The sequence below is a fragment of the Vombatus ursinus genome, unplaced genomic scaffold, assembly GCF_900497805.2.
Source record: "Vombatus ursinus unplaced genomic scaffold, bare-nosed wombat genome assembly UNPS02014802.1, whole genome shotgun sequence".
Taxonomy (NCBI): domain Eukaryota; kingdom Metazoa; phylum Chordata; class Mammalia; order Diprotodontia; family Vombatidae; genus Vombatus; species Vombatus ursinus.
The window spans coordinates 2,778,361-2,803,733 of NW_020954580.1; the positions used below are offsets into that span (position 1 = coordinate 2,778,361).

At 38.5% G+C, this 25,373-nt stretch overlaps 1 protein-coding gene across 3 annotated transcripts in view; it reads left to right on the top strand.

Moving 5' to 3' along the window:
- EPHA4 (EPH receptor A4) overlaps positions 1-24,986 on the top strand; it is a 166,522-nt gene extending 141,536 nt beyond the window's left edge. The window contains exons 12-18 of one of the 3 annotated variants that reach the window (XM_027873555.1): positions 3,376-3,437; positions 3,917-4,126; positions 6,360-6,509; positions 11,478-11,671; positions 16,949-17,104; positions 17,434-18,341; positions 24,376-24,986. In XM_027873555.1, the coding sequence (XP_027729356.1) occupies positions 3,376-3,437; positions 3,917-4,126; positions 6,360-6,509; positions 11,478-11,671; positions 16,949-17,104; positions 17,434-17,548 (887 nt within the window). In that variant the 3' untranslated portion in view covers positions 17,549-18,341; positions 24,376-24,986. Of the gene's footprint in view, positions 1-3,375; positions 3,438-3,916; positions 4,127-6,359; positions 6,510-11,477; positions 11,672-16,948; positions 17,134-17,433; positions 18,342-24,375 lie in introns of those variants that run through there. The other 2 variants (XM_027873556.1, XM_027873557.1) reach the window with 2 other exon arrangements.
- Positions 24,987-25,373: the final 387 nt, after the last annotated feature.

Genomic DNA, 25,373 nt, shown 5'->3' on the forward strand with positions numbered 1-25,373 from the left:
TGACAGAGCTCAGCAGATGCAGTTTCCAAGCCAAAGCCTAAATGCATCTGTAAGGCTGGCTCAGCCCAGCTTATAAAGTGGCATGAAGACGGTATAGTTGAAGCAGTTACTGTTTGGAATGGCCCTATTCCAAGGGCAGTGTGCAGTGAATGTGCCCTCATGTTACTCTTACAATGAGTTGAGGATCAGAGTGAACTCAGAAGTATGTTTTCAGTGAAGCCAGTATTTGTCTTTGTGAGGGAGGCACTGTGGTCTAGCGGCGGGGGATGGGGGAAGCACTGAATTTGGAATGGTGGGACCTTGGTTCAAACCCTTGCTCTGCCACTTTGCGTGACTTTACTTTGCTCAAGTCACTTCACTTCTCTGGTCCTCAGTTTCCTCATCTGTAAAATGAAAGGGCTAGAACAAAATGACCTCTAAAGTCTGTTCCAGTGCTGAATCTACAATTCTAAAATGGATTTTATATAAGATGGGAAAAAATGACCGCTGTATAAGATAATGGAATTACCATAGTTGATAGAAATGAAAAAGATTATGAAAATAGAACTGATGAGATATACAGAATGTTTTGTTGGAGGCTGAGGGCGGGGAAATATGCTTTAAGATGTAAAAATGAGAAGACATGTTATTACTACTTCTCAAAGGCATCTTAAGAGCTACCTGCTTCTTTCCCTTCTCCCAAATGAAATCCTTGAAAAACAGCAATAGAGGTAACTGGAATGGCTGATATCTATCAAGATCTCAATCTATAAAGATCTACACAGATCTAGAGTCTTTCCATAAAGCTAATCTTAAAAGATCAAGTGAGATGGGTTGTGTTAATTAAATTTTCTGTTGTAGGAAAATGTGCTCTATTTTTATCATTATTATATGCCAGGGATATTTTTAAATGATAGAAAAGGTTATCAAATACCTTTATATATAAAATATAACATAATATGACATTTTTTATGGTTGAGAATGCAATTAGCATTGAATATCTCACTTTACTTCTTAAGAGCAGTTTTCCAGAAAGGATATTTTTCTGTGGCCTACAGGGCTGCTCTGAGCCCCTCAGTCCTTTAATTAAAAGATAACATTCTGTTTAAATACTTCTGCAGGTCCCATTCTGTAAAAAGGAGTCTCTGTTTGGCTTGGGGTGTTTTTTTTTTTGTCATAGACAGTGAATTTCATAGCACCTCAGTAAAAGAGAGAGGTAACAGGGGATCTTTGTATTAAAATCCCACTGTGCCTCTAAAACCCATAGCTATTACAGCTGTAACTGTTATAAATGACTAGATGCATTTGCATAATGCACTTGTCACTGAATTAAAATGATTTAAAATTTCCACCAAATGAGGTAGTGGTTGGGGTGTGTGGTAGTTGGGAGGCTGAGGAGGGTAAATGGGATAGGCCTCCTCTCCTCCCCCTATTGGATTTCTGTCTGTCTAGTTTTTGATGAAGGAGTACACTGTAAGCCCAACCGGGCTATCTTATAACCTTACTCTTTTGTTAGCATTGCTTCTTATAGAAATACATTTGTCTTTATTTTTCTTACAGAGCTTGTAAAGGAGGTAGAGAATGCATGTCTTTAATAAACAAAAATAAAATCTAGCCCCCAAAATATATATGAGGGAGGTACCACGGGAGTTGGGCTGGCAGAGTGGGAAGGTGTGGAAGTGGGAAGAAAGAGTGTGACTCCATTACCAGATGCTAGCTGAGTAACTTTTATTATTGATGGTAGGATCGTAAATTCCCTTTGCTACTCCCTCTATCCTGCCTATTTCTTTTTCCGTCTTTTCCCTACCACTCAAGCAGTATCTGAGTAATGGAATTATGTGTTAATGCACCGAAAGAAGGGTCCCCATCCTTGTTGGCTGACAAAGTATCTTTTGATGGAGGCAGGTTAATCAAAACTCATTTAGATGTATCTGTCCTGTCATAAGACCATGGTCAAGGATGCAAGGGGTAAAGGAAACTGGGAAATATGCAGTTTGGGTTAGAGGTTCTCATTTATACTGAGGAGGCACAGAAAGGTAGACTTTCCACCGTAATGCAGTGAAGTGAGAGAGAAGGGAAGGATAATATATTTACTCATCTCTTTGCTGGGCTCCAAGATTCTTCCTCTTTCCTGCCTTTTATAATTTCTCACATTATAACATCCATAGTCTTATTTTCTAATCCAAAAATTTCACTTCAGAAATTAAGAGCCCATTCTGGAAATTGCAAGCAGAGTGGGACTTTGGAATGAACAGAAATTTATTGGTGCAGAATAATTACAGGAGCTTTTCAATGTTGAAATATTCCAGAGCTATTCTCCCTGACTGATTGTCTAAATGGATACTGATGGTAAATGCAGCAGGCAAATTGTGAACATTTTTGATCTATCAAGGTAGCATTTTACTCTCTTCTAGGGCATCTTTAGTGACCCCATGCTTTTTCCCCTTTCCCCCAGCCAAAAAAATAGGGAGAAGGAAATCTCCTCCTCCAAAAAAAATATATCTCGATGAAAATTACTTGTGACAATGCATATTTAAAATCAAATGCAGCTTTCCTAGAGATTTAAAATTATGAGCCCTTTGCTAGAGCTGGGGAGGGCTAATAACAAGCATAACTTTCTCCAAAACCTTCTTTGCAAAAGAAAAGAAAAGGAAAACAAACAAGCAAAGTCTATGTTGTTTCCTCCATCCTACTTAGGAAGAATGGGTTATCTCTGCTGCACTCATCACAATGAAATGAAGTGTTAATGTCGCATTCAACTCTCTTCTGGATAAAACAATTGATTAAGTCTCTTCTCTGGTGGTACTTTTTTTTAAACAGAAGGATAGAATTTCTTTATAGATGTAAGAAGAAAAAGGAAAAAAAAGAGGAATGTACAGGGCATGATATAAGAAACGTGAAGGAAAAGTTTAAATTATACATGCTAAAGGTTCAAGATATTTCTGAAGTAAGAAGGGAAAAAAGTCTCCTCCTCCATTGACTCTTTAGTGTCACACAAGGCTCTTACAGGGGTAGGGGACCGGGGAGTGGATTTAATTATCCTAAAATTTTTTTCACATTTTAACAGTTCTGCGCCTTTATCTTTCCCCACCCCCACCCCTCCAACTTGAATGAGCAATTATCCATTCATATGGTCCCTGGATACCAGAGGCCACTTTAAAGACCTTGTCAACAAGTCACCCAAAGGGTTAACCTTCCAGATGGAGATTAAACCTACTCGTCCTTTTAATATTTCATTCTCAGCTCCCCACAGCTGAGGCATAAGCTTGGCTTGTTTTAATTAAATTAGATCACATAAGACAGGTGTCTTGGCAGTAAAATTGTGCATAGCCCATTTTTATCTCATTAACGGCAGTGTTCATCAAGGAATTATGTTTTTCTTTCTGAAAACTCTAGGTAAACCTGTAATGATCATAACCGAGTACATGGAGAATGGCTCCTTGGATGCATTCCTTAGGGTATGTGACTATTTGATAATCCATTCAAGATTGTTTGCACTTGGTAAATGAACTCACCCCCCATTCTAGGTATGACTTATGTTTGACTCTCTTTATTGACTTTGTGTGGGTGGGGACAGGAGAAGAAAGGAAATACAGGATCGATGATTTTTAAAACAGCCTATTAAATAATCCATGATTAGTCAGTTCTCTGCTTGATTTATCCCCTTTCAGCGGTCCTGGCAGTGCCACAGATTCATTATAATTGGATAAATTCCATCTATCACAGGAAGCACATACCTAGATTATAAGACATGTTCACCTAGTGAATTAGTGTCTTTGGTCAGAAAGGCAAAGAAATAATGTGGTGTTTGTTGTGTTTTGTGGTAGATGAGGATTATCAAAAATAGTTTGGTAATACTTGGCAATAATTCATTTTGGTATAGTGCTAATGAAATCTTCCCCATTTCCTCCCTCTCCCCCCTCCCCTTTCTGGGCAGAAGAATGATGGAAGATTTACAGTGATTCAGTTGGTTGGGATGCTTCGTGGCATTGGTTCTGGGATGAAATACCTCTCTGATATGAGCTATGTACATAGAGATCTAGCTGCCCGGAACATCTTGGTCAATAGTAACTTGGTTTGCAAAGTATCTGACTTTGGCATGTCTCGTGTTCTTGAAGATGATCCTGAAGCAGCTTACACAACCAGAGTAAGTCTTGTGCCATTGGTTTTCTGTTCTGAAAATTTGATGATGAAAACTTTGACCTCCAAAAACCCATCATCCTTTAGAGTGTCAGGAAAATTAATAATTGATCTTTAAGAAAGTCCTGCATTCTCTGGACTTTTCTCTAAATAGTTACTCTATTTTTTAAAGTATCATTCTCAGAAAGGATTTTGCCTCAAAGAAAAAGATCCCAGATGTTAACATATCACTAGACCTACTAAGTAAGCAAAATAGACTCTATCCCCATTTTTTTTTTTGGATGAGGAGTAATCTTAATTAAATTAATTAACAAATTAACTTAAAAAGAACAGCAACTAGAGAAGGAAGAAAAGAAGAGAAGGAAAGACATGGTATGGCACAGCCAGATTTAAAGTCAGAGAACCCAGATTTGGGTCTTTGTGCTAGTACTTATTTCTTGTGTGGCCTTGGACAAATCATTTAACCTTTCTAAACCTCAGTTTCCTCATTTGTAAAATAAAGGAATTGTGTTAGTCAACCTCCCAATTCTCACGCAGCTCTAAATCTATGATACTTTGGTAATATTTTCACCATGTTGTTCCTTTCTGATCTTTTAAAGTCTTCATATTTTGAGAAATCCTTCCCCTCCAAATTTTTTTCCACTTAGTTATTTAGGAAATGTGAAATGTATAGAATATGGATTTATAAAATGTTTTCACATGAGGATTTTTTTCCCAGTTGCTAATGGTCTGCATTTTACTGTTGAAAGATAAGCCAGGATTTGAGTACAGTTAAGAGTTATCAGTTGGCACTTAATGAGTCTGCTGTCCTGCCTTAGCAATTTGAGTATAAAATACTAATGGAATAAACACAGCAGCTCATAAAACAATTTACTGACCATTAAGACCAGCACCATTAAAATTAACATAAAGCAGAAAGTTTCCAGCCTTCTTTCCCCCACCCTCTTTAAATATTTGCCATTTTCCATCTGTGCCTGGAGCCTGATTTCAATATTCAGTCTCTCAGGCTGTAATTGCTCATTCTAATCTGTACCCTCTTGCAACTAGAGTTCATTCACTTAGGAAAGGAATGATCTGTGTTAAACAGTGAAGGGCTGTCCTTTTCCTCTAATAATGTGAAGGTGAGAAGTTACAGCAAACATTATAGGAGGCAAAGGCAGAAGACAATGTGGTAGTTCCTCTATGAAGACAGAGAATTTTAGTGTTAGATGATCTTGTTCATAGGAAGCTTCAGAGAAACAATGCCATTTGCTGCCCACTCTCTAGTCTTGTTTTAGTATCCATAATAAAGGCAAGGAAACTTTTGGATTCTTTCCATTGAGCAGCTTAAAATGGGACTACTTGAGTTTGAATCAGTTCCCCCAGATGGTACCCCTAGCAAAGTTTAAAGTCAATTAAAAACACCTTGTACATTAACATAAACAAACAGAGAAATTCTTGGCATGGGATGACTGTGGTAAAAGAGAATCAGATAACTGGTTAGAATGTCCCCTAAACTCTAACAGATGGTTCTCTATCTTGGTTTGAAGAGCTGTCTTTTTAAAAACTTCAATAAGAAATCACACCTTCCTACCCCTCTCCCACATTGGACAGCTCATAGAAGAAATGAATTAATATACTACTATATCTAGTTTCTTCTCTTTTGTCTCTGAGAGCCTACTTAGCACTTCTCCCCGCTACTTTGAACATGCCTTTTGTGTTCAGTAAGGGGCAGGATGATGGTAGGAGAAGAAAAGAGACAGTATTTCATACCCTGTTCTCAATTTAGTCTCGATTTCATGATTTCTGAAGCAATCTTTAAAGCAGGGACCTTTATGCTGCCCAATTAGTATGAATCTAGGAAATAAGGCAAGAAAAGAGCCCAGTCTCCTAGAACCACATGCACTTCTACATTTTATCTTTTGTGGATAACATATGCATCTTGCCTTTGGTAATGACCACCACCACCAAAACTACCCTGATATGGTATTAAACTGGGGTCAGATAGTAGGTTGGTTTAAGAAAAGCACATTAAACAATTTAATGATCCATATCTCTGTGACTAAAGGAAACATATGGGTGAAATTGCTTCTCTCAACGTTGAAAACTTAGATGAAACAAGTAAGGCTATCTTACTTTCTGGAATTATTTTGGGAGCTGTCCCAAGCACTCTACTGTCATCTTCGAAAACAGTGATGTCATTCAGAAATTGCAGAGTCAGTGTTGTGCTTAGGAAATAACTTATAGTTCAATGTTTATAGGGTGGCAAGATTCCCATCCGGTGGACTGCACCAGAAGCAATTGCTTATCGTAAATTCACATCTGCGAGTGATGTGTGGAGCTATGGAATTGTGATGTGGGAAGTGATGTCTTATGGAGAGCGGCCCTACTGGGATATGTCCAACCAGGATGTGAGTTCTCTGTGCTGAAACAAATGGGTTTGGATTAAGATTCTAAGTGTTGTGGGATGAAGGAGGAGGTGGGGGGAGGGTGTGGAATGATGGTGGTGGGGAAGTGTAGAATAGTGTTCAGAGAAACAATAAATCCTATCAATCTAATGTATTGTTATGATCATCCAATCCAACAAGAATTATTAAGCACCTACTACATGCACATTACTGATGATTAAGAGGGGAAAAAAAAGACCAACCAAAAGAAAATCGTTCCCTGCCTCCAGGGAACTTAAATTCTTCTACACTTACTATTATAGATATAGGAAATAAAATTGCATCAACTCCATCAGCAAGCTCTTTCACTTGATAAGCTTTCAGAACTAATTCTTTTGTGGGGATGGGGAGGTTTGGGGAAAGGAAAATTAAATATACCCAAATATGAAGTGAATGTCAATTCCTCACATACATTTCCCAAAAAGTTAGGGTTAGTGGGAAAAAAGGGGTTAATATTTTAACTCTGGTGAAGTTGTAATTAGAACTTGCACCAGTATCTCAATAACAGAAGAGCTGCCCCTTGAGAACACTAAAAAATAGCTTCATTAAATGACCCTTTGTAAATTATGCACATCCCTTTAACTGTGCCATCTGGACTTTCAGTCCATTTCATAAGGGAGTGTACACACATAGTGCCTGCAATTTCAGGAAAAGCACTCAATAATGACACTAATAAGATTCTGTGGGGAGAGAACTTGGTGGTAAACATCTCAGGTGAAAAAGACCAAAAAACAACAACAACCTGGGCTCAATTGCTTTCCTAGGAGATTGATTGAAAGATATTAAAAAAAAATAAGCCTAGAATTTGAACTCAGCTGTTTGTGGAAAGGAATAGTAATAACAATAATAATAATTCCCATTCCTATAATGCTTTGAAGTTAACAGAGTGCTTTCCTCACACCCATCCTATGGAGTGGGTAGTACAAGTATTTATTAGCCCATTATACAAATGTGTAAACAGGCCGAGAGATACAAAGTGTCAGTCAAGAAGGCTACTGACAAGTGGATCCCAATAAAATGATTGTAGAAAGTTATTGTTATTCTGTGAATATGTGTAACCTCTTATTGTATAAATGTTAGACTCTTGGCAAGAAGTTAGATCTTGCTGATATTTTAACCTACCCCTTCATAAAAGAAGATATTCTGTATTATCAGATGTAGTCTTTGTATTGCGTGTTTTTGCTTATTTGGTTTTCTTTGTTACAAGAGAGGGTTCAATCTGGAGTGGAGACAAGAGTCTTTTCTACCCCCATGATTGTGATATAGTGACAAATGGCATAAAAAATGTATTTTCAATTAAAAAAATTAAAATACATCCTTTTCAATTTCTTTCTCATGCTCTCTAAGACTCCCTTGCCCTCCTGAATCAACAGGAGGTCACCAGGACTTAACAATTAATCTGAAAACCAGATGTGCTTAAGAAATTTGATGTGTTTGATTTTTCATCAGTGAAAGATTGCTTTGAATCAAGAGGGTAGTTAATACATTTCTTGTTTCGTGGGTCAAAAAAGATCCCTGAATCTGAATAACTAGATTAAATGGGGTAGTTAATGTTGACATGGTATTATCTGTAAATTGCAAAGGGAAGAAAGGCAGCAGTTAGCATAGCTGATGGATAATTACAGCCTTGAAAAGACTGTGTAGTGGTGACGGGTAGCATAACATATCGTTTGGTACAATTATTCTATGCAAAGAGCATAAAGTGGCTTCCTGCAGTATTAGGATTCAGGTTGGAAGCTCAGAGACAGCCAAAGGTAAACCATCCAACCCAAGGGCAGCTCATGCATTTGTATATTTATTTTGATTTTTTTGAGCTTTCTTCAGTTTCATCTGAGTCTCAGAGTATCGTTCCCATAAGAGCAGAGCCTTTAAAAATATTTCCAGATGTCTGTCGTCCTGCTGTGTCTATTTTCAAACCTGTAGCTTTGACAAAGGCCTTTAGCTATTTAGCTAATTCTTTCCAATTTAAAGTTTTGGTTAAGGCCTGATTTGTCTCATTTTGGGACCTGTCTATTTTGTATCATTTTGAATATGCTTTTCATTGTTTTAAGCCTTTTTACATTTTTTAAATTATATAGAGGAAACAGCAGGTTTCTAATAGACTCAGATTATCATCTTTATAGTATTAGCTGGACATCTACATGTGTGTGGCTTTAGGCCAGACAATGTATAAAACAAGTATGAATTCTTGTAATTGTGAATCAGACAGCACAGATATGGACAGATTTCGACCTCAGGAAATACAACTGAAGAATGGCCTCCACGATGAAGAATTATTGGCACTTTGGCACAATGAGAAAAAGAAATTGATGTAAATCTTCTTCACATTATCAAGATTTCTGATTCTGTGCTACATGACATACTCATCAATAAACTAAGAAAGTGTGCTCCAGGAGACATGAGTAGTTTTCCAACTGGCTCCAGGGTTAACGTCAGTTTGACATAACAGATGGTGGTAGGCAGCCATCGGTCCCAAACCCCCCCAACAGTGTTCTATACTTTTTTATTAGTTGAATGTAGAACCTTCTCTTGAAATGTGGAGTTGAGTCATGACCTAAAGCATGGCTGGTAGCTGGAAGAATGTAACTAGAATTCAAAAGTATTAAAAGAGCACATTCCAATCCAACGATCATTTCTTAAATGCTACTGTATGTTAGGCACTGTGGGTAAAAAGACAAAAGAAAACCAGTATTTTCCCTTAAGAAGATACGTTCTATATTACTGTCCTTCCTCACCTCTCAATATGATATACTACTGAAGTTTAGATTGTGCATTTTTTTCCTCTCCCTTCCCCAAGCCCAGCTCACCTTGATCCACAGTTGCTAACACTCCTACTAATTTTGTGTCTGTCTTCCAACAGAAAGAATCTTTACTCTTCCTTTCTCACTTCCTTGTCTTTAATGGGAATTTAGTTCTTAAGCTGATGGGAATAGTCAATAAGGTTCAACAAGTAGAACTATAGGGAAAGATATAAGAGGAGGAAAAACAAAAACTACGAATTCAGGCTTGGCTATTCATAGTTTTGGAATAAAAAGCTCTTGGTCATAATGAACAGTGAACTGATTTGGAGGCAGTGGTAAACACAGCCCTAGAGTTAAACTATCATTGGTTGGCATGACCTACACCTACTCGTATCACAAAGTAGAAATGACCCTTTCTTACAATAGGGTTACTTTGCTGAGTAATCAGCATTATGGTCACCATGATAGCTGCAGCATAAACTCTATGGCAGCTCCTTAGAATGTTCGACTGTTAGATATTGCCAGGACTGAAGGAACTAGACGATAGTTTGTTATTAGCTTACAGATATACGATGCATAAATTTGGGGTCATTCTTTCTTTCTCACTCAGCACTGGCCACAACCCAACGGAGGGCTTTGTCTGTGTCTGGGTTCCATACTTAGAAAGTAAGATATTGGGAATGTGGAGAGGATTCAGAAATGAACCATGAAGATGGTTAAATGGTTGAAAACCAGTGCCTATGAGAACAAGTTAAAATAATTAGGATTGGGAAACTGGAAAAGTGATGGCTGAATTCTGACAATAATAGCATAAAAAGAGCTTTTAAATAGCTCATCAGCAGATTCATTAAATGAGAAAAGGCCCCCCTTCTTACAGAGTATGATTTGAGGAGGCAGGAATAAGGGCTTTCTCCTTTAAAATAATCAGCTCTCTAACTGATCATTCCATCTTTCTTTCCATTTTAAAAGTCACAGGATGATTGAATGAGAATTGAAAGGGCCCTTATAAGTCATCTGGTACAACGTTCTCATTTTATAGATGAGAAAATTGAGATCCAGAGAAGGGATTTTCTTAAGGTCAGAACTGAGATTTGAACCTGGGCCTCTGTCTCCCAATCTAGCATTTTTTTTCCCTTTCCTCCCCCCAGAAGGTCTTTGAGAATCTTTTTAAAAAATATAAATATCCCTTTCTGAGATTTGTAAATCCCTTCAGTGGCTGATGGTGGACAGGCAGCTGAGAGCAGAAATGAGTCATGAGCTAGGCACCTGGAAGGCTCCAGGGATGCTGAATGAAAGAGGAGGGGTCCTGGAGGAAGGAGGCAGATGCCAAAGACAAACTGCACTTCCATCACTGTTTTGCTGGCCTGTCTGTTGCTGGTGATCATCCAGGTCCTTTTTTTAATCTCTACTCTGGCGGAATAGGAGGAAATGGGCTTAAGTTGAAACATGGGGAATTTGGGTCTTAGTGAGAGTTATTACACATTGGAACTGCTTTTTGAGGGAGGTCCTTAAAAAGAAATTAGAGTTCATTTCTCCACTCTAGGAATGTTTAAGTGTGATTATGTCGGACATCTATAGGGGTAGCAAGATAGACTAGATAATATCTTGAGTTCCTTCTGACACCCTCTATTTCTTTGATAATGCTGTTATTCAGTCCTTTCGGTCATGTCTGACTCTTCATGACCCCATTTGGGGTTTTCTTGGCAGAGACACTGGAGTGGTTTGCCATTTCCTTTTCCGGGTCATTTTACAGATGAGGAAACTGAAATAAACAGGGTTAAGTGACTTGGGCAGGGTCACACAGCTAGTGAGTGTCAGGCCAGATTTAATCTGAGGGAGATGAGGCTTCTTGACTCCAAGCCCAGCACTCTATACACTGTGCAACCAACCTTCCCTCCCTCTATTTCTACCTTTCTTTAAAAAAAATGGTAAATTTCTATGTGCTCTTGCTTCAGGTATTCAGATAGGTTATGCTTGCCAGTTGGGAACATCCCATGACACTTACCAATCTTCCTTTTCTGTGCTCTGAGATACTAGGGCCAGATTTAGCCATTGTGAAAGAGATGGAACTGGGAGCTGCTCCCTAGCCTAAAGGCAAGTCAGGCACAGGAATAAGAGCAGGTTCAGGATAGGAAGCCCGTATGACAACTTGTCTGGCAGCCTATGACTTTCTTTGTATTATCACGCACAGGTTATAAAAGCCATTGAGGAAGGCTACCGGCTACCTCCACCGATGGACTGCCCTATTGCTCTCCACCAGTTGATGCTAGATTGCTGGCAGAAGGAAAGAAGCGACAGGCCTAAATTTGGACAGATTGTCAACATGTTGGACAAACTCATCCGCAACCCCAACAGCTTGAAGAGGACGGGTACCGAGAGCTCCAGGTCAGCAGTGCTTACGTAATGGTGATAGATGAGGGAACCTATGGAAGGTGACAGACATGCAGTAACTCATCCTACTTGGATTCTCTTCTCATATTAGAGGATGCTCCATGGCTCTCCCCAATATGGGCAGCCTTTCTCTTCAATGGGGGATTGTTTTCGAGAAATGCTTCTGCTGACTTTCCTTGTCAATGCTGAAAAGCTCAATACCTGGCAGGCCAAAAGGAATAATAATGATTTTTTTTTTAAATCAATGAAACCATTACCTAAATCTAGTTAGTCTTGAAAAATTTAGGAAAAAGGGACATCCCATGTAGTTTTGAAAGGTGTTCCATGCCAAGTAAAGATACCAAGTTCCTGAGAAGAGACAAATAAGAAATAACTTGGAGGCAGTGTAGAAGAGGTGGAGAAAAAATGAGTTAGAAACTAAAAGTTCATCACTGTTTACAGAAAGTTGAGGCTGATCTTGGATTTGCAAGCGAAAAATCCAACGTGAGAAACTGTTCTCCTGATTCCTATATAACAGACACTGAAATGTTAATCTGAAAAAAGTTACTCTATATCCCAAGACAGATGAGCAATTCTAGCCTCCTAGTACTTACTATCTGGCTTCCAAAATGGATGGACATTGAGCTAATGTAGTGGGAAAAGACCACACTCTGAAGCTTACAGAATCTAGTTAAATATATAAAATAATCATACCGCCCATGAATAAGTCATTTTGGGGGGAGGATGAAAGGTGAGGATGAGGGGAGCAAGATAAAGAAATTATTGGTGAAGAAAATGGGCAAACAGTAGGCCCTGAAAGCATCATAAAGACCAAACAATAACAAAAAAAGGTAACCTGGTTAAAGATTCTCATAATGGCGTGTAATTAAAAATAAAATAAAACTGGAAGCTTCTTAAATGTCTAACAATAGGAGGGTGGTTAAATAAATTGTGGTCTAGTCATGTAATGGGCTGTTATAACGCAATTAAGAAAGACAAGTGTGAGAAACACAAAGACATCTGTAAAGACCTTTACGAAATAATGCAAAGGGGGAGGGGGTAAGAAGGATGAGGAGAAGAAAGTAGTCAATACCTACAACCAAGTAAGAGGAAAGGAGGAAAATGAATGGACAATCAGGATCCTATGGGGAGGGAGTGATGAGAATTTGTGATGATACCTTACATGTAGAAATTAATTAATTTAAGTATGGATTGTTCCTAAGTCAGTTTTGTTGGCTGAATTGATGTTCTGTATGAAGTTGTTAATAAAATATTTAATTTTTTAAAAAGGATTAAAAGGAAATATGTATTTTGTCAAGCAAAAAAAAAAAGTCTTTCCACATAAAGACTGTGATGGAATCTGTGAATCTGTATCTGCTACATTTCCCATTCATGGACAGTGTACAAATACATTTGGCATTATAGCAGCACGTACAAAGATTAATATTGTCAATCTAAGGAACTTCTTATATAATACTCATGAGATCACAAAGATACCAAAAAAAAAAAAACGCACATATTCACACATGATACATCTGTGGAACCAACTTCCTTCTGACTATTCCTACCCATTTGTTTTGTATCCCCCCAATTCCCTTCCCTCTCACCCCCTAACCCTTACACACACATGCGCATACACACACACACACACACACACACACACACACACACACACACACACACCCCAAATGTTATACAGCATGGTGTAGTGTTTAGAAAGCTGTCCTTGAAGCCACAGGAGACCTGGATTCAATTCCCACTTCAGATACACACTGATTGTATGGCCTTGGACAAGTCCTTTAACCTCTCAATGCTCTAGGGAGGTGTCAAATTCCATCAAAACTCCCAAGTGCAGCCTAAACTGAATTAAAATATAATTGGGAAATGGTGAACAAAATAAGTAAAAATACAATACCATATAGGTAATGTTAATCTGTAGTTTTCTAAGTCAATCTGCAGCCCACAGGGATTTCTTTCTGCTCAAGTCTGACACCACTGCTTTCCCTAAGTCTCTGAGTTGCTCAGAAGATGCTAACTTGCATGGGTAAAAGGAGTTTTCTCACTTGGGAGTTCCTGACCCCAATGAAATTACCAGTTCAGTCCCTATCCCTCTAGCATAAACCCAGTAGAGTGCCCTGCATGCGTAAGACGCAAAATAGCTAGTAGAAAGTGGATCGGCAGGCCCCCTTGGCATCCCTAGGTAGCTTTATTCTGGAAATAGGTAGTGGGGACTAGGAGGGAGGAGGAGGAAGGGAAACTTGACGATTCCTTTGTTCATCCTCAATTCCAACTTTGCCTACTAACTTCAAACTTTGGATAGCTGGGTTTTGCTTGGGACAAAATTGGAGAAGATTTTGTGATAGGGATTTTTGTGAGGCATGCTTTCCAATTTTCACATCCTTTGTTCAAGGGTTCTTTGTGCCAGTGGTCACCTCACCCTGGAAAAGACAGAATTCAGTTAGCAGCCATCCCTGAGTTTGTTTTTGGCCTCTATCAAAGGGGCCAGGACAGGAGTGCAGAGAGGACAATCTAGATGGGATATAGCCACTGAAGAGTGGCCGTGTTTCAATCACAGCCATTGTGTCTGCGTACGTGGTGGTTTGCCCAGAATATGTTTTCTTGAAATGATAAGTAGCAAACAAGGTATTGCTGTTCCTAATTCTGTTCCTGATATTCCTGGATGGCATCAGAGGAAACCTATATTTCACTTTTAGACAGTTATACTCCTGGATAATGATTTATCGTGCACATTCAAGGAAGGCAGGCTATTTGACCATTTTTATCTTAGTTCCTCCACGGTGTCCACAAAGCGTTTGCCAGCTCACAAGTGAAATGCAACTGTTTTGGTTAAAATATTTCTGAAGACAAACATAATAACATCAAAGGACTCTTTCCCCTTGTGCTGGAGGGGGGTGAGGTGGGGAGGGGCATTGTTCATTCTCACATTTTGCTGTGTTTTTTTTTTCTTTGTTGCCCTAAGTCAAAAGGTCCCTAAAGTGGGTACATTTTTTGTTCCCCCAACCCCAACTAGCTTTCTCATCCTTCTGTTACATTTTTCATATGCTAATCTAACTCATAGATCCTTTAAGATGTGGAATTGGGAAGGGTATAGACCAAGGGTTCTTAATTTTTTTTTTAATCATGGACCCTTTGGCAGTTTAGAGAAGCCTGTAGGTCCATCTCAGAAATAATATTTTTAAATGCCTAAAATAAATTATGTAGGATTACCAAGGAAATCAATTATATTAAAATATATTTATCAAAATATGAAAAAGAAAACAAGTTTATGGGACCTCAGACTAAAGACCTCTTTAACAGACAGATTTGCTTTATCATAGAAAAGAGAGAGGGATAATAGAAATGTAAATTTGGATCTGGAAGGGACCTCGGTGATCCCATTTTACACAATATGAACTTTGCCAGAGAGGCGGAGAGATTTGCCCACAGTCACAAAGTGGCAGAACTGGGATTCAAACCCCAGTCCTTTGACTTCAAGTCCAGTTTTATTTTTACCCTACAAGGATTTGAAACTAGAGGCATCATTCAAAGTCCATGGCCAGTATTTGAAATCAAGTTCACTATGATCATAACATATAGATCATAACTCATGTATGATAAGTATAAACACACAGAGAAATACTGAACAATCTTAAAGAAAAAAAAACACAAATGTCAATATGATTTTATAGTTAATTCTAAGTAAAAGTATAGTAGATGACTATCAACATAGAGCCTGTGGGATTAGGTAAAAGAAAAAGAAGACCACAGCCACCCTGACTAATAGCTGCTATTAATATGGCAGTATGTCTTAATACGATAAGGAATGCCAAGAATTCTGTCTGGATCCTAGGTAGCATTTGACAGTGACCTTATTAAAAAAACACCTGGCATGAAATATACATAAACTAATAAATAAGCTAATAATAAGTGTATTGAATTTGTTGAAATCATTATTTTGCAGCCCCAGTCAGGGAATATGAGAAGCACATTCCATAGCCCAAACAATGATCAAAGTGACCATTATTCCTGCCAGTCTTGGCACACGTGCTGCTCAGGAATGGATTGATTAAAAGAGGGATTAACTCCCTGCTGTCCCAAGTTTGTTTCAATGAACCAAGCTTGCCTGAAAAACTGGTTGGAAACATGCTTGACTTGAGCTCTTGCTGTTTTCTGTGCTTCTCTCAAGTCTGGCAGGCTACGGGCTGATGGTTCCCGCCCTCAGCATCCGCCCCTCCCCAACACCAACTCATACTTCTCTAGGGTTTCTATAGTTGCTGAACTCAAGTCTGTGATATGTCATGCTAGTGAGGTCCAAGCTTATTCTGTGGGGGATATGGCCAAAGAAGCCCAGAAAAGGTGTAAATATTATGATAAAGAATATTATGAAAGCTATGAACATTAATGTACTGGAAAATCCAGTTACAACCAATCCTGAAAATTGAATTAAAAAGGAATAAAAAACAACAACATAAAATACAAATATGGCAGATAACATATCACCTTATGACTTTGTAAGAGAGAAAATATATATGTATATATATGTATACAAAGATACACACACATATATATATACATACATACATATCTATATCTATATCTACATATTCCTTAGGTTACACTTTATAGTTATGGTATCTGGAAGAGGTAGCATTATCCAGTGGGGTGGCTTCAAAGTCAGGTAAATGCAAGTTTAAATCTTGCCTCTTATCAATGCAGATCTGGTGACCATGGGCAAGTCACTTAAAGTCCTAATCACTCAGGCATCCTTCTAAGATTGTAAATTACAGATTTAATATAGATTATACTCATTAAGTGTTTCCTTACTTCGATACTGCCTGATAAACATACTAGTTAGTCTGTGCCTTGCAGGATGGTGAAATCATAGGTTTCTAAGAAGAGCTAGTCCCTACTTTGAGCCCTGGTAGCTTTCCTACAGCTGAAACAAGACAACAGTTTGCCCCTTCCTCGGTCTCTCACTTCATGCAAAAACCTCATGATTACATTTCATTTAGAGTACTATATACATATAAGTTACTGATTTGGACTATAAGTCATAGTCTCAAAGTTACAGACCATAAGTTGCTGATTAGTTTTGGGAGACAGTTTCCAACTCAGAAATTGAAATCACAGGTCCAGACTTTGCTCCTCTCTCCTTTAAAAGAACAAAACAGACCGTGTCATCCAGAGGATTTGTCCCTTCCCTCCTACACTCATAATCTTTAGGTAGTTTGAGCTTTGTATCTTGTTATCCCTTTGATGCTAACCATTTGTGCCCACTCATTCTATTTCCAGACCCAACACTGCCTTGTTGGATCCTAGCTCTCCTGAATTCTCTGCTGTGGTATCTGTAGGTGATTGGCTGCAAGCCATTAAAATGGACCGGTATAAGGACAACTTTACAGCTGCCGGTTACACCACCCTCGAGGCTGTGGTGCACATGAACCAGGAGTAAGTACTCAGCGATGTAACAAAAAAGGGTAAATCTAGATTTAATCAGTCTTTTAAATTTAATTTAATTTTATTTATTTATTTTGCTTGGAGCTTGCATACTCATCTTGCTCATTATGACATGGAATGCCTCTCATTTTGATCAAATGTAATTTTGCACAGCACCTACATTGTTACATTAAATTGCTTAATTAAACATTTCTGTACACCTGTCTTGTTGTGCTGTATTAATTGTGCCTGATTCATATATGTGGCTATATCAGCCTCGGAAAATGAGAACCTGAGCCCTCTTTTCTCTCTCTTTTCTCTCTCTTTTGCCCCCGATGTAGTGACCTGGCGAGAATCGGCATCACAGCTGCCACACACCAGAACAAGATCCTGAACAGTGTCCAGGCAATGCGGACCCAAATGCAACAGATGCATGGCAGGATGGTTCCTGTCTGAGCCAGTACTGAATAAACTCAAAACTCTTGCAATTAGTTTACCTCATCCATGCACTTTAATTGAAGACCTGCACTTTTTTTACTTCGTTCTCGCCCTCTGAAATAAAAATCTGCAGCATTGCTTGGTGGATGGAATTGCTGAAACTGTGGGCCTCCACTATAGAAATGACAACACGTCATTGAAACCAGACCTGGAACAAATTGTTTCTCAAAATATATTGCCGTCAATCCACAGTGTGTAATATACATGTACCTATATAAATATAACATCACCTCCAAGTTTTTGGTGTTGTGTTCGTTGCCAGATGCTGGGCTTCTACCCACAGCCTTTCTCCTCTCCCCTTGGAATTACATCCATAGTATTTTATTTGTGGGATAAATCACACTCCTGCATCTTTCACTGGAATGTAGAATTTGCTCAGAAAATCCTCGACAGACTTGATCTTGGCTTACAGGGCATCATAGATACTGAGGGAAAATCTCCGTGAAAAATACCATGTGGCTGCTCAGTGCCTCGTCATAGGTGCTTGGCTGGGGCCAGGCTTAAGCTGCCTTGTGGATTACTGGAAAAGAAAGGAAGAAAGAAAGAAAAACAGGGAAAAAAAACATAACACACCAAAACCTCTACAAATGAGGTCTGTTTCTTTTCTGGTTGTTTCTGTGCCATATAATATCTTATCCTATGAACGCTATGGACTTTTTGTAACTACCTTACTGACAGCTGCCTGTGACAATCTTGAATTGGTAACTTCCATACTTCCCTCGTTTTTTAGAAGCAACCACAAAGCGAAAAGGTCAGTGAAAGAGCAAACAATGCATTTCCCTCCATCCCAGCATATACCACTGTTAAGTGTCTCCTTACTTGAAATACCATCTGATAAACATGCTATTTAATCTGTGCCTTGCAGGACAGTGAAATCATAGGTTTCTAATAAGAGGTACTCCCTACTCTGAGCTCCGGTAGCTTGTCGAGGGCTCAAGCAAGACAACAATTTGCCCTCGCTCAGTCTCTTACTTCGTGCAAAAATCTAGTGATTACATTTCATTAAGAACAACCTTTGATGACCCTGCTATAACTCTGGCTGAGCCAGAGAGAGCATCTTTCCATATTTTTCCAGCCTTCTGTAATAAGCTAATCCAACTATATTTATTATTTTCCATTTTTTATTGCTACCATTTGCGTTAAAAGAAAAATCACAGTTGTTTCTCGGTATTTGAAATGCCCATGTCATTGAACCTACTCTGGTAAAGTATCTGGGTCTGACAGTATGAGGCAATAATCCAGACCTCTACTCCCCTACTTCTCTATATGTCAACCCCCGATCTATAGAACTCACCCTAGAACTAACTTAATTTGCAATTAAGATGAGATTATCTGTCTTTTAATATTTTCATTTACTTTATTGTAGGCATATTTTTATGGTATTGCTTCATTTACTCTACATCATTTCTTAGCATGTCTCTGAATTAGTGATATTTATTTTCCTTCAGAATGAATTAATGAATGAAAAAATTTATTATGCTCTTACTATCTTCTAAGTATTGCGCTAAGGGCCAGGAATACATGTACAAGCGAGCAAGATAGTACCTTACTTGATAAGTTTGTATTCTAATAGGGGAATGCAACATACAGGTAGAAGAGTACAGGCCAGGGAAGGGCACTTAGGACCATTATAAAGAACAATGATATGTCCTTTCTGGGAACAATGGAAGAATTTATTTGATAATGGTTCAAGACCTGGAAAGAGGAGACAGGGAAAGGGTATGCAAATGGCAGCAAGGTGGATGATGGGTCTGTTGAAAAGACTGTTGTGGACTGGGGAAATGAAGTGAAGCATGGCTGAAACCTGACTGAAAAAGTAGGTCAGGTGAGACAGTTTTCAATTAAGAGAGCAGAGGAGCGGAAAGGTGGAAATTTCAGAGATGATGATGGAATTAAAACATTCTAGACATGGTCTCAGGTCTAGGCAACAAGGCTATTTAGAGCAATAGGCATCCATTCTGATGATCACTGGGTGGTGTAGTGGATAGATCTTTGAACTTGGAGTAGGGAAAACCTGAGTTCAAATCTTCCCTCTGCCATTTACTGTATGCCCCTGGGCAAGTCACTTAACTTGTGTTAATTTCCTCAACTGTAAAATGAGACTAATAATAGCACCAGAGTTGTTGTGAGGCTCAAATGTGATAATGCTATAGAAATGATAACTATTACTAATCTGATTTTTGTTTTTGTTTTGCCAGTACTAGTACTTTGTTAGAGTACTGCTGTTACTATTTTGTTATATAGGATAGGGCACTGGCCCTGAAGTCAGTAGGACATGAGTTCAAATCAGGCCTCAGACCAAACACTTGACACTTACTAGCTGTGTGACCCTGGGCAAGTCACTTAAACCCAATTGCCTAAAAAAAAATATTTTGTTATATAAAGGACCTATCTACCCTTCTGTCACTGATCTCTTTGGTACAGTGTGATTTCTGGGTCAGAGATCAATTAGTTGCTTTTTTTGCATAATTATGAAATTTGAGAGATATTTCTTAACAAATAGTTCAGGGAGTCAGAGTAGCCTTTAGTGAAATGAGAAGTGACACTGTTCTAAGTCTAGTGGAATAAATAGACCCAGATGCTTAGAAAATCCAGAATACTTTTATAAGTTGGGGAATTTTTCTTCTGGGTAAAACTAAATACATGAACTTTAGAAGAATATGATCAATCAATAATTAATCATTAAGAGCCATTGTTGTTGTTGAGTCAGACTCTTTGTGACCCTATTTGGAATTTTCTTGGCAAAGATACTGGAGTGGTTTACCATTTCCTTCTTTAGTTCATTTGACAGATAAAGAAACTGAGGCAAACAGGGATAAGTGATTTGTCTAGGGTCACACAGCTAATAAGTGCCTTAGGCCAGGTTTGAACTTAGGAAGATGAGTCGTCCTGACTTTAGGACTTGGTGCTTTATGCACTGAGCCACCTATCTGCCTACTATTAAAAACCCACTATGTGCCATACACTCTATGGAAGAGAAGTTATTGACAATGAATAGATGCACAGGGTTCTATTCAATCCTGGAGAACTTACACAGGAAAAATAGCAAACAGGCTTTATATAGATGGGATACTTAGACTCGTGGAGGAGTTGAGACCTTTCCATAGGCAGTAGCCCTCTCCCTGCATGCATCCATTTTCAGATCTTGTTTAGAGATGGTCCAAGATGCAACGATATTCCTCCAGGAAGGACTCTGCAATGGTGAATGTGGGCAAATATGTACTCTGTGTCAACATAGGTAGAGTTCTGATTAGGACTAGCCTTGGATTTTGTAGATCCTATGGCTTGGGGTACCCAGACAGTCCATGAGAGTAGGGCATTGGGAAGAAAAAATGGAGAGGAGTAACTCACATTCCTGATCCTACAAACTACACCAAGACAAGGAGAGGAGGAACAGTTCACCACTCTCCAGTTTGATGGAGTGAAATCTCAGGAGCCTCCCCTTTCCTTTCATTGAACTTGGAGGTCTTGGAAAGCCCTCCTTTTAGACCATCAGTTCCTTGAAAGCAAGGACTGGGAATGTTTTTTGCTTTTCTTTGTATCCCTAGCACTCAGCACAGTGTCTGACACAAGTTAGGTGCTTAATGAATGTTTATTGACTCTGACTCTGGCACATACTAGGCACTTCATAAATATTTATTGACTTATTAACTGAAGGAGAAACACTTCAAGGCCCTCTTTTCTTTTTTCTTTAATATTCCTTTACTGTCAAATTTATTAATGCTAAGAGCATTAAACAGGACCAGATAGGGAGGGCCCCCAATTAGGGGATATGAAACAACTGGTCCTGACTTGCCCCATTCTGAAGATTGCACTGAGATAATCCCCCACTTCTTCCCTTTTCATTCCTGAAGACTTGCATTGAAGGGCTCCATTCCACACACCTCAGCTATAATTTAGAAAATTCTTCTTCAAGTTGTTGGCTTAAAGAGCTCCTCCATTCATTCCCCAACACGAAACCCTGGATTATTTTTTTCTTTTTTGGACTAGGAAAATCTAACTTCTTTATCTATGCCATTTCTATCAACTCTAAACAATGGCAGACTGATTTTAACAACATTTCCCCCCAGGCTTTAACCTGAAAGCTACTTCTTTAGTGCGTGCGATGTTAAATTTGATGCTGTCAAATGATGGCAGTTGGGTTCAAACCTCATTTGCAATACTGGTAGTAAAATCCTTTCTGTTCAGAAGGAATGTGAGATTTGTTTAAAAAAAAAAGAAACTATTCCAATGATTCACATTTTAGTGCCGCTACTGCTGAAGCCTAGGAGACCTACATATCCATAGGAAGATATGACAAACGTAAATTATTTTTTTACTTGTTTGGAGTCACTGGACCTTCCACTCTCTTCAGGAAACCTATAGAGAATTTTTATTTTCTCCTTCTGTGAACAAATTCCAAAGACACATTTTATCTTTTAAGGGGGAAGGGGGCAGAAACCAAGCCAAAAGGAAAACAAAAATCAACCACCAGGATTTATATCAGAAGATTCTGGAGAATTTAGAATTGTTTTGATGTTAACTAAGTTGACATTTACATCATAAGGTATCTCAGCTGATTCTTACAACAGCCTGTGAAGTAGGTTTTGTCTTCGTTGTCCAGATGAAGCATAGACGGATTAAATGGTTTGCCCAGGATCTCACAGCTAGTAGGTGAGATTTAAATCTAGGTCCAGTGTTATTTTCAGTGATAATAATAATAATAATAATAATAATAATAATAATAACATTTATACAACACTTTTAAGGTTTGCAAAGTATTTTCATATCTCATTTGATCCTCCCAACAATCCCGGGAGGTAGGTGTTATTATTGTCCCCATCTTACAGATGAGGAAACTGAGGCATACAGAAGTTAAGTGACTTGCCCAGGATCACACAGCTAGTAAATATCTGAGGCCAGATTTGAACCCAGGTCTTCCTGATTCCAGATCTATCCACTATGCTGCATGATATTTGAGTCAAGTAAACAAGTACTTATTAAATATCTACTATGTGCCAAGCACTGTGTTAAGACCTGGAGATACGAGGAAACTTCAGATAATTCCAAAATATTCTTCAAAACTTCTATAGTTGTGAACCCTGGCATTAGTTAATTTTCTCACACTCAGTAAGTACTTCTATAAAGCAGGGACTTGTAGGTGACTAAAATGAAGGTCAAGGTTGAAACCATTTTTATAATGAATTTGTTTCAATGCTGCCTTCTTAGTCTAACAACTTTAACAAGAGAAACGACAAAAAAAGCCTTTGCAAATTGTCTGTGTACTACTGGCTAAGGACATTAAAGGTATTTTTGCTTACCTTTCCCACTGACGCACTATAGGCATCAGAGTAAATATATAACAAAAATAGAAATGTGGGCAATGGGAGGAGGTGACAAAACACAGCCTAAGACTGAGAATCAGGCAGATACCTGTCTACACTGAGTGTGACCCTGGGAAAGTCACTTAGCCTTTTTTGTAGCTCCATCTTTCCACCTGAAAATTAAGGATAATGATACCCTAGTAATGATACGTTAGCTAACTCACAGGGATGTTGTAAAGATATATGAAATATTCTTATGTGAAACACCCTGAGCCCCTGAGAAGAAAGGTGCTATATAAATCCAAGGTAGTTGTAGTATCATTCATCCATCTTTCACTGGTGATTCAGAGTGTTTTATTGAGACATGCCAGACAGAGGTGAAATTAAGTTCATTAACATAGTGTAGTACAGAAAGGGACTTACTCTTTTTGTACAAGCAAGCATATTTTAAAATTCAATTAAACAAAGTCTCGAACATATCATTCCCCCCCAACCCTCCCTTCTTTCTAACTTCTCAATTATTGTCAACAATATGATCATCCTTTCAGTCACCCATACGTGCAAGCCAGTTATCATACTATACTCTCTCTCTCTTTCTCTCTCCTCTACTCCTTTCATTGTCTCTCTCTTTCTTTGTCCCCCACTCTCCTCTGTCTCTATCTCTCTCTGTACCTACTATGTGTCACACAATTCATTTGAAAAGCCATCTTATTATTATCTAATATGTTATCTTTTTTTCTTGGTACTTTGTCATCAATCAATCAAAAATATTTCTTTAGCATCTACTACATCCTATGTATGGGTTCTAAGTGCAAGGTATACACTGTAAAAAAAAAAAATTAGTCACTACCCTCTAGGAATTTTCAACACACACACACACATATATGCAATATATATATATATATATATATATATGTATATATAAATTCTGATTTGGAATTGCTGGTATCAACTAGATATGATACTTAAGGATTTTATACTGTATTAGTTTGTGCAACAAAAATTTACCGAGCACCTGCCATATATAAACAAGTTTCTGCGTGCTTAGGCAGATAATGTTTAGATAAGATATAGCCCCTGACATCATGAAGTTTACAATGGGAAAATCTAATGTGATTATTTCACATTCTGCAATTAAGTGCTTAATACCTCTCCACAAAGAGTTATGGAACGTAGGGTTTTAAAATTGGAAAAGCCCCTAGAGAAGATCTAGTTGGATTCTGAGGTAGTGAAGCCTTTTTATTCCTATTTTTCAGAAGAGAAAGCCAAAGTAGAAAGGTTTAGCAAAATTACATGACTTTACTAAGATTAGAACTTGAGGACCTTTTTCCCATCTCATTTTGGAGGTTGCTGCCTGACTCGCCAGTCGTATTTTCTATCTAGATCTTTTTGTAGAGAAGACTTGAAGTTAGTTACGTGTCTGCCTCTAAACTTTGCCAAAACATTTGTCTAATATATTCCTGTCTTTTCTTCTATTTGTAGGGAAAGTGGATTCTTTTTTTTTTTTTTTTTGGCCTCACAGCCCTGTCCATTGATCACATTGACCATGGGGAAAAGAAATTCAAGAAGCCAAACTTGAACTTGAATCCTTCCAAATTCCACGGGCCTCCTGCTTCCACTACGCCAGTTTGGGATGGGGCAAAGACACTGGACAAAAAAAAGCATTGGTCCCTAAAAAAGCAAAAGCATGTGACTTTCAGATTTCCTTTTTTTTTTTTTTTACATTGGAAGAAGACACCATCACCACGACCAACACCACCACCAAACCTCCTAGGCTCAGCATCGATTCTCTCCAGTTGTCACTTTGAGGAATGTACTGTATTGAAGCTCTAGCCCTGCAGAGTCCCTGTTTTTCTCCTTATTATGATTTTATTTATACATATTTCCATTGCTCTTTCCTGTATGTCACTGCTGCATCTGGATGATGGCAAGTGACCCAACGCTACAGGTCTTAACATGGACACCAAGTCAGGTGCCACCACACCGAACAAAGCCAGTTCATGGGAGCTGCCTAGTATATGCATTGCTGAAGTTACATTTTACACAAGATGTGCCATTGCAGTGATATAAATATATTTTTTTTCTAGACTAAATAATGAGCTATCTCTTTTGATGTGTGTACATATGGGTGAGTGAGAGTGTGTGTGCGTGTGCGTGAATGAGTGTGAGTACAGGCATGTATGTATATGTATTATCTCATGCTTAGAACTGCCTATGGATATTTTGGAAAGCCCCTCATAAGGTGCTAGCTTTCCACTACATCCAAGCTGACAAACTACATGAGATAGTAGGTCTGTAGACTACGTCTTTCCTACTAGCAAGAAAACACAGAAGTGTTAAATTTCCTGTATCTCTAAGTGTATTTTGTAGCTGCCACGCTAACCTTAATCAATAATCCTGCAGCCTAAGACGGAGGCACTTTCACCTTAGTTACGGAACAAATCATGGGAAAAAAAAAAAGTCCGTTCAGGTGATGGAGC